At 43.4% G+C, this 15,390-nt stretch overlaps 1 protein-coding gene across 1 annotated transcript; it reads left to right on the top strand.

The window, feature by feature from the left end:
* Window positions 1-6,519: 6,519 nt before the first annotated feature.
* On the top strand, window positions 6,520-13,543 carry LOC127185914 (rhox homeobox family member 1-like). Its single transcript, XM_051142539.1, has 3 exons — window positions 6,520-6,902; window positions 11,702-11,747; window positions 13,409-13,543. Exons 1-3 carry the CDS (start codon window positions 6,520-6,522, stop codon window positions 13,541-13,543), a joined length of 564 nt encoding a protein of 187 aa, XP_050998496.1.
* Window positions 13,544-15,390: the final 1,847 nt, after the last annotated feature.

The raw sequence follows: 15,390 nt of genomic DNA, 5'->3' as shown, positions 1-15,390 counted from the left end.
CCACACCATGTATTTATTGTTACGTTTATCTTAAATACACCTCAGTGGGTCTCTAGTGAAACTACAATTGTAAAAGAGATGTGCCATTATTTGATTACAACGAGCCTGAGCAGTTGCCCCTTTTCAAATTGTTCCATGGATATTGACTCATGATTCAGTAGTGTGTGGAAGAAAAAAGAGAGAGAGAGCACTTCTTATACCATCTATGCACGCACCCAGGCGGTAGATGTTGGGAACAAGGAAAAGAAAAATCTTCTAAGTACTACCAGTTCACTTTCAGACTCCATTTAATTATAGGGAGAAACTATGTTCAAGGTCCCAGGCCCTAGGGGAAGAAGGTCCCAGGCCCTAGGAGAGCTGGGAGTGTCCCAATAGCTGAGCAGCTTCTGTTGAAAGGAGACAGCTGTCTGAGTCCAGCCATCTCGGGACAGCTTGTTAGGAGACAATTGTTTGAGTCCAGCCATCTCATGGACAGCTTGGAAGGAGACAGTTGTTTGAGGCCACCCTTTTTGAGGACAGCTTCTTCCTCTTGCTGATGCTGGGTTCAAGGAGGAAGCTGAGAAAGCTCACTTTAGAGACTGAAGCTTTCGTTTCTGTGTGCCAGCTCGGGATCTGAACAGAATCCTGGAGGGGAAGTTGCCTTGCATATTAAAGGGTAAAAATTGAAAGGCAAGGGGGCTTTGATGAGCGACAGGGTCATCCAATCAAACCTTAATATTATGGCTTATGCAAGAGAGTATGTGGTGGAGACTGAGCGAGATCCAGGCCACCTTGCCTCAGGGCCCTTAATTATTCCCCCAGACATTCAGCCGGGAATCCAAAGTCCTTAATTCATTGCCCCCAGACATTGGTTGCAGGGCTCTAGGTGATAAGGGAACAAAGAGGTAGGCCACCTGTGCTTAATGAGGGCTTAGCAGGGACTATATTTGCATAATTTAGGCACTTTGTTTAGGATAACAGTAAGTTTTACTTTTTCTTTTTTCTTTTCTTCATTTTCTTCTTCTTCCTTCCCCCCCCCTTTTTTTTTTTTTTTAAACCGGTTAACAGACAATTAGGAAAATGTTTCAAGAGGCTGGGTAGGAGCTGGCTCTCTGTAATTGGGGATGTGAGCCTAGTTTTGCCCTACGAACAAAATAGGAGAGCAAAATGAGTTTTGAGAGGGCTGAGCTCCGGCAGGCACCTCCTTACATTGGCAGGGTCAAACTAAGTGCACGTACCCAGGCCTAGAAAACAACACCTGTCCTGATAGATGGAAACTCCCTTGCTCAACCCCTTATGTCAAAATATAATTGGACAATGTTACATCCCACTCCGCTGCCCCTCTGAACTCTATGGTTTCTTTTTGTTGCAGTTCAGCTCCTGAGAATGCATTTTTGTCATCTGTATTTAATTTGTGTTTGAGTTAGGTTGGATTTAAGTGGACCCCCAAGAGTATGCAAAACACAGGCAGAAACACTTGTGTCCACACACAGCCTTTTCTGCCCTATGACCTTTTCCCTTTCAGATGAGGATGCCATGGTCTGTTATTCAGCAGAGACACCAGGAGACACACGGGCAATGGATAGATCTTGGAGAAAGGTTGTGCACAGCTTTGTTACACCCTTACTTAGAATCTGACCCCAGGTCCCAAGCCCTGGGACAGACCTGCTAGATTTGTGTTTTTTTTTTTTTTTTTTTTTTTTTTTTCATATGTTCTGCTGCTTTAGGCAGCTTCACATGCAAATCTTGGAGTGAACGGAAAAGTTACTTTCTCAGATTGGACAGAGCTTTCTTTCTTTCTTTCTTTTTCCATCTCAGAAAAGACTCCAGTATTGGGCTTAGCAGCCTTGAAAAGAGGCCTTGCTCTAGGCCCAGAAGACAGAACATTCCATCGCATCAAATTAAACTCGTAGGAAAATTCTCTTTCAGTAGCTAAAAGATGCACACAGCATCTTTCTGAGGATTGTTCATCCAAGGCTGGAGAGGCTGAGGAGGCCGTGGAGCGATGTCTGGGGCCACAGAACCACACAGAAATGACTCTTCAGAACTCTCAGCCTGTATCAGTTTGCTCAAAGAACACCTCAGTAACTTCCTTACCAATGCATAAATGCAAAAAAAAAAAAAATGCTTAATGGACTTGTAAATCTAGAAGCCTGTGTGAATTCATTGCCTGTACAGCAATTTGATCCTGCACACAATTGCCCAGTTACTAGAGCGCTCTTGGTTCTCTCTGTGTCGGATGTTGTAAGTGCCTTGTGCTCTACTACATATTGTTTAGGAAATGGACTGCAAGAGTACAAATGAGCTTTGAAGCAGTAGCCAGCTTCAGAAAAGGCCCAAATTATGTAATTTAAAAATTAATTTTCCTCTTGAACGCTTTGTACTCCATGCAGTCTTATAAATATTTACAATGTAATTTGAGCCTGACTTAGTTGATCCCACTAACATCTCCCTTGACTGACTTCATTCTTTAATGCTCCCATGGTAACAGACAATGTGTGTGATGCTGCAAGGAAATGAGTTTTGTGTCAGTGGAAATACTACTACTACTATCCAATAATAAAGCAGGCAGTTCTTGGTTCTGGAGGCATCATTAGTGCCCCCCTTTCTCACAGCTACACTATTAGAGGAACTGAGGTTTTGAGGCTAGACAGGTAGGTGCCAACATGGAAGCCAGAGAAATAGGCCTAGAAGACTAAGTCAGCAGCATACGTCTCCCCCTGGTGTAGTAGATGGGATATGACAAGGCCAAAGAGTGCCAGAGACAAAGAAAGGAACCTGCTTGGAGCACAACAAGCCTTAGGAGGTTACCTGTTTTAGCAATCTTTTCTTATGGCTCCCCAGCAGTATGGCACATTACCTGAGCCACACTGAAAACAGCGACCTCCTCCAGCTTAGAGCACATCATGGGAGAACAGGGGCCTCTCTCTAGAACTCCTTCCCCAGCCCTCATTGAAGCCTCCTAGGCTGAGAGTGCACTTACAGATGAGTGGGGCTAAATTGAGTCACTGTACTTGGGCTGGGGTGGGTTCTCAATGCCCAGGGTTTTCCCCCACTTCTTGTGACTTTGAGGGCCTGGAGTCCCCTCTGACTCTATGGATGGGAAGCCTGAGCAGGAAGCGAAGCTGCTAGAGGTGCAAAGCCTAGCTTTCCTATCCTCCTGCCGCAGGTCTGGGGCTGTGTGTATGGGAGGATATGGCCCCCTACCTTCCTATATGCGCCTATTCCCTCAGTGTCCTTTAACCATCTTCTCTGAAGAGAGTAAAAGGAACATTCCAGGGATCAAGAAGGAGGAAGAGGAGGAGGAGGAGGAGGAGGAGGAGGAGGAGGAGGAGGAGGAGGAGGACGAAAGGGTCTTAAGTGTTTATATCCTCTCTCACCTTGCTTTGGGAAAAGGTACCCACAAGTTCCAGGAGTGTAGACAGAAATAGAAGCCAAGATGGTGGGGTTGAGATAGCTGGGCCAAAGACTGAGGGTATATTTGGACAGAACTGCAGCAAATATATGGTGGCCCATCATCACTGGTGGGGTAGGAGCTTTGTGGACTAGTGCTATACCCATTTTTTCTTTGTTGCTTTATTCAGACCTGCCAGAAGCAGCCACCCAACATCTTTATATGCCTTAGAAACAATTTTTAAGAAATGTTCTAAAGTATGGTCTAAACAATCATTTAATTCTTTGTCTTTTTTTCACAGCGGCGAATCAGTAGTTTGGAATGGTTTGTCTTGTGTAATTCGCCAAACAATTTTTTTTTCCAATGAGAAATCCATGATCTCCACACTATCCAGAGGGAAATGTTGCCAATTTAAGTCTGGTGAAATCATCCAGCTCCTGACACCACCAAGCCTGCCCAGCAGGCTACAGAAATGAATTGTTAGCAATCGTTTCTCTAGTATAATGTCAGAACTAAAGGAGAGTCCCTAAACTGACCTACAAAGCAGAGGCAGAGCGCCCCAACACAGGCAGGGGACTCAGCAGCTATTCAGCCCAAGAAGCTGGACCTCTCAGCAACTCTAATCCAGTGTGGAAAATCCGAAAGGTCTCTGGAAAATCTTGAGTTGAGTCCTCTTTAGAAGACTGAAGAATCAGCATTCTGATGTCAGACCAAGATCATAACAGAGATGTTAGACTTACCCAGAAAAAAATAAATGAAGGCATATGCACAAAGGATTTTCCTTTGGCCTCATTATATCTGGACTTCCGGTTGGAATATGTTACCCATATTGAGGGGTAATTTACTCTAGAATAGATACAGTACTCACTATCTCCCAGGGGGTGCCTCCTAGTTAATTCTAAATCCAGTCAAGTTAACAGTCAAGATCATCCATCACAGAGGTCCCAGAGAAGGGCCTCCCCTAGACATCAAAAAACACATCTAGCTCAAGGAGTCTGGAAGAAGTCCCCTTACTTCAAGTGGCATTTCAAAAGAAGCCTGCGGCTATTACCTGGCATCCTGGGCAAACTGAAATAAAATACAGAAAAGCACACAAGGCTCAAGGATAGGAAAATGCTAAGAGTAGGCTCCACCACGTTGCTAGCTAATGCTATAGACTGTCTTGTCACTGTTAGGGAAGTTAGGCACTTCTCACAGATAGGGACACAGGAAAGAATACTAAAGAAGTCACCAAGGGACACTGCCCAGATCATAGATGGAGAGGCAGGAACACCCAGGTTGCTTTAACGAGACTTGACAGAAGCCACCCAGCAGCTTGGGCCAAGATTACCAGGAGTAGAAGTGGTAGGCAGGGTGATGACCTCTCATGGACCCTGCAAATCTTCTGACTTTGGGGCTCTTGTACACGGATCCAGAAAACTCTAGATAACCAGTGACTCCTGAGTATAGTAAGTCCATTAAAAAACATACAACCCCCCCAAAAAAAAACCTCAGAACCTTCACCTCTGGACAGCTACTTGGTACCCTAAACAAGACTCCCCTTAAACACTTTAAACTGTGACCCTTTCATCCTGAAATTTTATGTGATCAAAAGTAGACAGGCACAAAACACTTGTATACAAATCAAACACTAATAATAAATCATGAAGAATTTTACTTTAAAATGATTGTCTATATACTATAAAAGGGGCCCCTTAACATGTCTGACTCTGCGGTGGACGAAGTACCGTTCAGGCTATAAAAACTCAGCACATAGACAGTATCATCTGCCAAAACAAAACAAAGACCTAATCCATCAAAGTCCACAGTTTTGGGAAAGTCTAAAAATGTGTTTACCTTACTTTTTGGCTTCTGTAGTTATTCCGGCTAACTGTTCTTGTTAACTGAAATGTATAACACAGGATAAGGTTTTTTTTGTGCTTACAAGCTCATCCTCAGAAAGGCTCGGGGCTACACTGGGATCCCAAACACTTTAACTCATATCTAAGCAGTCTTCTCTGATGGGTACACCATATATATATATATATATATATATATATATATATATATATATATATATGATTATATTATTTGTCAAAATTGAAAACGTCTTCATAGTGAAACACATGAGCTTTTATTCTTTTTACACAGAATTAAATCTTAGACTAACTTGGCTTTCCAGGATGTAAACAATCAGCCAATATTTTTCAGAGTTGATCACTATTTTGACTTCATAATTTCCAATAGGGAGAATGATGCTTCAAGTAATAGTACAAAAAGATGAAGGCTTACTGCCAGGCATGGTAGCACCCGCCTTTAATCCCAGCACTCGGGAGGCAGAGGCAGGTAGATCGCAGTGAGTTTGAGGCCAGCCTGGTCTACAAAGCGAGTCCAGGACATCCCACGCTGTTACACAGAGAAACCTTGTTTCAAAAAACCAAAACAAAGCAAAACAACCCAAAAAACCAAAAACCAAAAACCAACCAAACAAACAAAAAACCAAACCAAACCAAACCAAAACAAAAAACCCACAAAACAAACAAACAAGAAAAGCAAAAAACCCTGACCCCCCCAAAACAAAACAACAAAAAAACCCAAACAAAACAAAACAAAAAAGAACCAAATAAATAAATAAAGAAAAGAAAAGAAAGAAAGAAAGAAAAAAAAGATGAAGGCTTATTTAGGGCCATATCAAAAAAAAAAAAAGTAAATTATATCCTAATATGATAGCTTAATTATATTACATTTATTGATATCCCATCTCCGCCTCTAAATCAGTTGAAAAACATTCTCAGCCGTCATGAAGATCCTCTCTTAGATCCAGGAAAACTCCTCCGCTCAGGTCCAACTAGGGGTCCATTTCACAAATCAGTCAGAAAACTAGCATTCCGCTTCAAGCAGCGCTTTTTGCCACACTGTTTGTGGCAACTGTCCACACTCCACTAGTTGTTTGCCTAAACTAGAGCCTCATCTGCGGCTGTGAGTTGAAAGCCAATAGCAGCGGAGGCGAGGGGCACGTGTGCTTGTCAGTGAGGGACCAGTACAGCCTAGGGTAACAGTTTTAGCGCGGAGAAGTTCCTCAGCGGGCTTCAAGGAGCACAACCTCTGTGGAAGCCACTACACGGTGCCGCCTTCTGACGAGGTGCGCCTTGTGAAGAGCTCAGGTCATGGCCCGCAAGTACTTCTACTTCGACTACGACTTTTACGGGGTGAGCTTCTATGAGGAAGAAATCCTGACTGAATCTGAGGAAAGGGTGACCAACACGGCAACCTGTGGCAGCCTTAACAAAGGAGTAGGAGACACCCCGAATGAGCTGTTCTGTGAGGGCCATCAGAGCTCTGAGGGTGACCAAGGCAACCAAGGCGGCGACATGAAAAACAACACCTGGAACACTGAGCAGGAAGAGCCAAAGGTGGCCAGCAACCTGGCCAGGACCAGTGAGCAGCCTTCATTCAGGGTTCCTCGGAAACCATACAAATTCACGCCTGGGCAGCTGTGGGAACTTGAGGCAGTGTTCGAAGAAACTCAATATCCCGACGCCAACAGACGGTGTGTACCGGGTCTGCCCTTCGGGTCTTTAGGCTCCTTTACCTCTTCCCTAACCGCTCCTCACTCTTGTTAAAAGTATGTTTATGTCTGATCTTGCGCGTATAGATTCTCTCAGGTTAAGGGAAGCATAGCTTTGCCGCGGCGCTGGGGGAGCTTCAGCTCACATAGCTCTGGAGGAGGACGCCAGAGGAGTGCGCCCCCTGTCGAGCTCAGGCCATGAAGCGCACTCTGAGGAAGAAATAACGACAGAGCAGGCACAGTCACAGGCACCCTGCACGAGCTGCCTTGTAAGGGCCACCAGAGCCCTCCTGTAGGCGACCACAGCTTTTTTTTTTTTTTTTTTTTTTTTTTTTGGTTTTGTTAAATCAGGGTCTGAGTCTGAGTTGTGCAGGCTAGCCTTGAACCAGCTCTGTACCCCAGTCAGCCCTTGGATGTGTGATCCTCCTGTCTCAGCCTCTTCAGTAGCTGAGAGTACTGGTTTGTGCCAGCAGGCTTAAACTTCCTTCTCCCCTTTGCCTTGAAACCCCGAAATTTTCAGCTGACTCTAAGGCAATGGTCTGAGAGAGTTATTAGAGAGTTATTCAGAGGTTCTAGGTGGAGTTTGTTTTCTCTAGCCACTAAAGAATTTAAAGGCAGGAAAGATCCCAGGGAACTGGTAACAAACTATTAAAATTGAAGTAGGGACTTACACGCAGCGCAGCAAGGCATGCAGAGAGACACTCCCTCCCACAAGGTAAAGAGGGGAATCTGAAAAAGAAATGTTTTTCACTGGGGGTGGGGTGGGGATTTTCGGCTGACCAAGCTACTTTTTTTTTTTTTTTTTTTTTTTTTTTTTTTTTTGCATCGGTGATCTTAGATGAAGAAAGGGAACAGGTTCGCGGATTCATGTAAACTGAAACATGTTTAGAACAGGCCTTGAACGTGCCAGAGCAGGCTGAAGCAGTCAGTCCACCGCGGGGGGAGGGGGGAGACCACTCCACACGTGGCGCACGCCTTTAATCACAGCACTCGGGAGGCAGAGGCAGGCGGATCACTGTGAGTTCGAGGCCAGTCTGGTCTACAAAGCGAGTCCAGGACAGCCAAGATAACATAGAAAAACCCTGTCTCAAAAAACAAAAACAACAACAACCAAACCAAACCAAACAAAACAAAAAACAAAAAAACCCCAACAATAATAAAATAAATAAATAAAATAATAATAAAAAGCGTCCTCCAACACGGAAACATAAAAGCCATTGCCTAAACCAAATCCAAAGGTCCAAACCCAGCAGCCTGAAGTCTTGTCAATGGTTTTGGGATCTCTGGGAATCTCTGTATGACACCAAAGGGAAACCAGAACCCATTAAACAACTGCCCTTTCCATGCCCCGTGGTCCCCAACTACTTCTCTCCTGCTTTATCAAGCCTCTCTGTGTGACTTGTCTAGGCACCTCCCACGAGGGAAAGCAGGCCGAATTTGTCCTTTCTGAACTAATCTGCTTGAATTGGCATGTCTTCAAGCCTGGTCCATGTGCTAACACCTGGCCGAATTTCTGCTTTCTTGGGGGTGAATTCTTTCTCAAAAGGGCCCCTTTGGATAGCTAGCATAGCATCTGTGAGAAGAGATCTGGGTGATTTTCTCTGTGGTCCATGTGGATTGTGCTTTACTGCTGTGAGCGAAGAGAGTAGACAAATGTCTTTCTAAAAGTTCCAGGCTTTCAGTGATTTAGAGTATACACCCCAAATCTGATTTGTCGTATTGTGTGATCATCCCATACTCACTATTAGAAGGAACCATCTAACAGTTCTTTTGTGGGTGGACTGGTTGTCATTTCCCAGGAGGGAGCATGATTATTTCCAGTGTCTTTGGGAGCTTAAAAGGCTTGTTATTTTGTAGACGCTGTTACTAACCACCTTTCTGGGTGTGGGATAATATCTGTGTGATTTGAATTGCACTTCTTTACTGCTGTGTGACTTTACCTGTGCTTATGGCCACCATAGCCTGTCTTTGTCAAATGTCCCTTTAAAAAGGTATTGGTTTAAGTCTGGGTGTGTTTCAGAATGGGCTACTGACGCCCAAATATGTTGTCTGATTCCATGTTTTCCCTTCAATACACAAAAATTCAAAATTTGTTAATCTTCCAGTTTATCTAGTTTTGTTCTGGGGCCTACTTTTTGTACATAAAACTATTTACAAATCATGTCCAGAAGAATGAAGACTTGAGTGCCACTGAAAACAGTTACTTTTTTTGAGACAGGGTTTCTCTGTGTAGCCCTGGCTATCCTGGACTCACTTTGTAGACCAGGCTGGCCTCGAACTCACAGAGATCCGCCTACCCCTGCCTCCTGAGTGCTGGGATTAAAGGTGTGCGCCACCACATCTGGCCTAAAACAGTCACTTTTTGTAGTTAGCTCTGCCTACTGGCACATGTCTATAATCTTAGCCACACCAGAGGCAGATACAGGGAGATGGAAACTTCCAGGTTTGGGGCGGAGGAGCTCAAGACTAGCATGAACAGCTTAATGAGACTTGGTCTCAAATAAATAAATAAATAAATAAGGACTGAAAAACAGAAATGCAAATATAAATATAAAAACATACAACTTCATGGTAGGCCTCCTGTCCAGCCTATCTTGGACTGTTCAATTCCCAATGCCACAAAGTATGTATAATTTGCACATGGCATATTTAGGCATTTATTGTTTCCAGAGTACATTAATAACAACAGCCAGACCACACAGCACTAAAAACAGTCTTTAATTTTCAGAGAGCTCTAAACATAGCTTCTTCTATGAATTACTGAAAAAAAAAATACTTGTAGAAGTGTGAGACGAGATAGCAATTTAAAATTTTTTATTACAAATATTTTATACAATATATTTTAATTATACTCTTCTCCTCTCCCAACTCCTTTGAGATCCCCTCTACCCATTCAAGTTCATGATCTTTTTCTCAAAAAGGAAAAAAAGCAAAACAAAACAGGAAAGCCAACAAGACCAAAACTGAAATCAAAGCAGACGAACTTAAAAAAAGAAAAAAACAAACAACAACAACACACACACACACACCAATACATGGAAGCTCTTTTCTTTTGTGTTGGCCAACTAACTACTCATGGACATGGGGTCTGCCCTGGCAGGTTGTGGCGATGATGTTGTCTTGTGCCTTACAGAAGCTTTTCAGTTTCATAAGGTCCCATTTATTAATTGTTGATCTTAGAGCCTGAGCTGTTGGTGTTCTGTTCAGGAAGTTGTCTCCTGTGCCAATGTGTTCCAGGTTCTAACCCACTTTCTCTTCTAACAGATTTAGTGTGTGTGTGTGTGTGTGTGTGTGATTTTATATTGAGGTCTTTAATCCATTTGGACTTTAGTTTTGTGCAGGGTGATAAATATGGTTCTATTTTCATTCTTGTACAGACAGACATCCAGTTAGACCAGCACCATTTTTGTCTTTTTTCCATTGAATGGCTTTGGCTTCTTTGACAAAAAATCAAGTGTCCATAGGTGTGTGGGTTTATTTCTGGATCTTCAATTCAATTCCATCCTCCATAGAAAAGCCAGGAGTTATTCGAATGGACTCACCCTTATATGTGACTTGGTCTTTTTCCCTTGTAGATTTTAAAATCCTATCTTTGCTATGTATAGTCAGTGTTTTCATTATTATGTGTTTGTGGGGGAGTTTGGTTTTTGGTCCAGTTTATTTGGTAATCTGTATACTTCTTGTACCTTGATAAGCATCTCTTTCTTTAAGTAGGTAAATTTTCTTTTACGGTTTTGATGAAAATATTTTCTGTGCCTTTGACCTGTGTTTTTTCCCTCCTTCTGTATACCTATTATTCATAGGTGGGGTGTTTTAATATTGTCCCAGATTTCCTGATTTATTTATACCTGTTTTTTTTAATATTTAACATTCTATTTGACTGAGATATCCATTTCTTCTACCTTGTTGTCTTCAAGATCTGACATTCTATCTTCCACGTCTTTTAATTTGTTGTCGAGGGTTACACATGAGGTTTTTGTTTGGCATCTTAAGCTTTTCACTCCCATTTTTATTTCATTTTGGGTTTTCTTTAGTTATTCTATTTCTATGTTAAATTCTATGTTAAATTCATGTCTTGAATTCTTTTCACTATTTCATTTAACTGTTTGTGTTTTCATGGTCTTTAAGGCATTGATTTCTATCCTCTTAAAGGTTTCTGAACATATTAATAATTGGTGTTTCGAAGCCCTTGTCTTGTGCTTCAGCTAAGTTGTTTTACTTATATCCTAACATAATAGCATCATTAACTTCTGGAGGAAGCATATTTTATCGATTCATGCTTGTGTTTTCATGCTTTGATCTAGGCATCTGAGGTTATATTGTTTTAGGGGTTTCTTGGTGTAGACGTCTGGTGACATCTTTATTGAGTGGGACCTTTGGTCTTAGGTAACATCTTTGTTGAGTGGGGCCTTTGGTCCTAGACAAGTGTGGCTGCTGTGAGCTAACTGTGTCTGAGCCAAGTGTGGTGGCTGTGGGGTCCTTGGTAGAATTGTTGTGCAGGTCAGTGGGGAGTCACAAAGGAATGGATCTGGGCTAGACAAAGGGATGAGAGGGGCAGCAGGGAAGAACTAGAGGGATTCTGGATCTGCACCAGGAGGCTGAGTCGGTATGGGGACTGGGGTGGGCTGGGAGGAGGGCCTCCTGCAAGCAGGCTGCAACAGAATTAAACAGAAGTATGGAGAACAGGATATTAAATTTTAAAATATGCATAGAGTACACAAATTGTAGTTCATTTTCTGCCCAGTATGGAATACTAAGTATTTGTCTTTTTCTCTCCACAGAAGGGAGCTGGCATGGCTCATGAATGTGGATGAACAAAAAGTGAAGGTCAGTCAGCTTGGCTCTAGTTTAACAGGGCGGAGATCACAGCCCTGCCTCAGGACAGGGGTGACCGTGTCCTAGGCCCATGCAATTGTATTTTTTTTTCTTGTGTGTTTTACGCTAGGAAACAAGACTTGGACTATGGGGTCTTGGCCAATGGAAAATGGAAAAAGGAAAATTTAGCTGGTGTTTCTACTTTCTACCCTATGACTGGCAGTCCATGTGTTCCTAAAGTAAAAGCAAAGAAAAATAAATAACATCTTCACCTCTCTCTCTCTACACACACACACACACACACACACACACACACACACACACACATATATAAACAAACTAAGGCCTGGCCATATTAGGTGTGACATATGTGTGTGTGTATGTATATATGTGTGTAAATATACACATATATACATATATGTGGGTTTGAATGTGTGTATATGTATGTAGCATATATATTTTACACATATATGTGATATACACATATACAACCAGTAATTAACATATGACTCCTTGTGGCACATACAGTCCTTCCTAAGGGTCTTCTTTAGGCACCATTTTTAAAAATATATTTTATTAATTTCTTCATATTACATCTCAATTGTTATCCCATCCCTTGTATCCTCCCATTCTTCCCTCCCTCCCATTTTCCCCTTATTCCCCTCCCCTATGACTGTTCCTGAGGGGGATTACCTCCCCCTGTATATGCTCATAGGGTATCAAGTCTCTTCTTGGTAGCCTGCTATCCTTCCTCTGAGTGCCACCAGGTCTCCCCATCCATGGGACGTGGTCAAATATGAGGCACCAGGGTTCGTGTGAAAGTCAGACCCCACTCTCCACTCAACTGTGGAGAATGTCCTGTCCATTGGCTAGATCTGGGTAGGGGTTTGAAGTTTATTGCACGTATTGTCCTTGACTGGTGTTAGGCACCATTTTGAAACAGGGTGACTTGTAAGTAATCATGTGGTTGCAGGGAGACTCTGGCCACAAAAGCTCACATATGCACTTCATAAAAGAATGGATGACTTAAAAATATGAGGAAAAATGAATAATTGAGCCATAACCCACACTTTCATAAACTAAGGCCTGGCCGTATTAAGTGTGACATATGTGGAAAGAGAGATTAACATGGTAAATCTCTTTGATTCTTTTAGAAGGCTTTGAAAAGGTGATCCAGATAGCAGCGGTTCTCGATTTGAGTTTCTGCCATTATTATGTCTTCTGTCCAAGAGAAACATTGCCCCAAATTCTCATTAGTGTAGAGAAGAGTCGGGTTTTGCCTACAAAGGGAGGTTATGACCACCCTGGCATGCCTGAGACCTTATCGAAGGAAAATATTTAAAAGAATGACTGTAAGCGTATGCACAGAGAGCTTATTCATGTGACTCCAATTGGGTAAAGTTGTGCAGAATAAAGGGTGTGGTATTGTGTGTTACATAATATTTGTCTTTACCATTATGATGGGGATGTATAAGCTGGAAACCAAGACACCGTAGGTGAGTCCTTGATCACAACTACTAGTGGCAGCCACGCAAAGCATGGGAGCACTTAAAAACTGCATCGTGTGCTCAGAAGAGACGTGTGCGAGAAAACGATGCTGCGTCATGTGCTTTCCCATCAGAACAGCAACTGCTGAATATGTTAAGCTAATCTCTTTCTCCCTATGCTTTCAGGATTGGTTCAACAACAAGAGAGCTAAACTTAGGAAGAATCAGAGGGAAGTGCTACGGGGCCAGTTCATCGCCCCCAACCAACACGACTGTCACATCAAGATTGTGGTGGAGACCCAGAGAATCATCTTTCTCTAGGAGCAAGTGGGGATGGGCTCTTCTGGCATCAGCGGAATTCTGTCACCCGTGTTAATCAGGGCATCCCCCTCTGTCTTTTTTTTTCTATTAGCAATAAAGTGCAGCATTGTCTATTCATTCCTTGGGTGTGCTCTCCACAGAAAATGTTATGCTTTATGAAAATTTCTACCAAAAAAAAGGCAGCTCAGAGCAGGTGAGGGGGTTGGACCACATAGTGGTCGCACCATCCCTGGCAGAACAAGGAGAGACTCTGCCTCTGCAGCATTTGAGGGCAGCACTGCTCTTTCTTTACACTCTCTTGCAGCCTCCTAGGTGCCTGTCAGGACCTTCCCTGGGACTTTTGTGGCCCGTGTTACAGCTACTGAGTTCCCTCAGCGTTTCTGTGAAGAGGAAAGTATTGGGGAAGGTAATGTGAACAGAATCAGAAAGTCATGAAGATGAGCACTGGGCACTGGCAGGAGTAGTAGTAGTGGTGGTGGTGGTGGTGTTCGCGTGCGTGCACGGGTGCCATGCAAACATTTGTCACAAAACAACAGATCTGTCCAGAGCAAAATAAGGAACAAGAAATGTGGGGGTGGGTACAGCTATCTACCCAGGGGTCGGGAAGGAGAGCGCACCTGCGTAATTTCTCCACATTTTTTATTTTGCTAGCCCCGCCCCAACTCAGCAAGTACTCATTTCATCATTTTTTCCCCACAGATAGGACTCTTTACAGGTGACTTCATCTTGTCAGAACCTTAAAGTTTGTCTGAAGAACTCCCGAGGCTGGAGAGATGGCTCAGCGTTTAGGAGTACTGACTGCTCTTCCAACGGACTGGGGTTTAATTCCCAGCACGCACATGGCAGTTTACACTATAACTCAAAGATCTGACATCCTCACAGAGACCTGCATGCAGGCAAAACGTCAATGCACATAGAACATAAAGAAAAAGAAAAAGAGAACTCCCTAGTGTAGCCAGTGAGATTGCTCAGTGGGTTAAGGGACATGATGCCATTCCTAAAGACCTGTCCTAGCCTCTCCTCTGACCTCCCCAGCTTCACTCGTCGTGTCATGCTCACACACATACTGACTTAAAAATCTAATAAGAAACTAGCTGAGAAATAGAATTGACTATATCATGTGTTTGCTTACAGGTATATTCATTTTAGTTGTGAAATTTTTGTTCGGTGTGTGCACATTTGGGGTTGTGGGTTAAAAAAATACAAGAAGATGCCGGGCATGGTGACACATACCTTTAATCCCAGCACTCAGGAGGCAGAGGCCGGAGGATCACTGTGAGTTCGAGGCCAGCCTGGTCTACAAAGCAAGTCCAGGACAGCCAAGGCTACAGGGAGAAACCCTGTCTCGAAAAACAAAAAACCCAACCAACCAAACAAACAAAAAAATTGCAGGAAGACATACTCAGCTGTCATTCCTCAGGAGACTCCCTCACCTTATTTTCCAGAGTTTATTTTACTTACGTGTGTGTGTGTGTGTGTGTGTGCGCGCGCGCGCGCGCGCGCGCGTGCGTGTGTGTGTTGGGCATGTGACAGAGAATAAGGTGAGGGAAAGGGAGTGGCGTAAAAGAGAACCGGACAGAAGGAGCACAGACACACCTGTGAAGGGTAAATATGAGGCAAGAACTTTTAGGAGGCTCTTTTGGGCCTCTGTGGTATTCAAGGCAGTGTCCCTCTTGTTTCTGGACAATGTTTCCTTGTTGTGGGACTTAGCCCAACAGCTTGCAGTCAATTCTCCTGTCTCTGCAGGATATCGCTCTGTATGTGTGCTGGGATTCCAGATGCCCACCACTGTATCTGAGGGTAGCAGGAGCCCTAATGGACTAGAGTTCCTCAAGCCCATGTCATAT

The sequence above is a fragment of the Acomys russatus genome, chromosome X, assembly GCF_903995435.1.
Source record: "Acomys russatus chromosome X, mAcoRus1.1, whole genome shotgun sequence".
Taxonomy (NCBI): Eukaryota; Metazoa; Chordata; class Mammalia; order Rodentia; family Muridae; genus Acomys; species Acomys russatus.
This window is presented reverse-complemented; position numbering and strand designations above follow the sequence as displayed.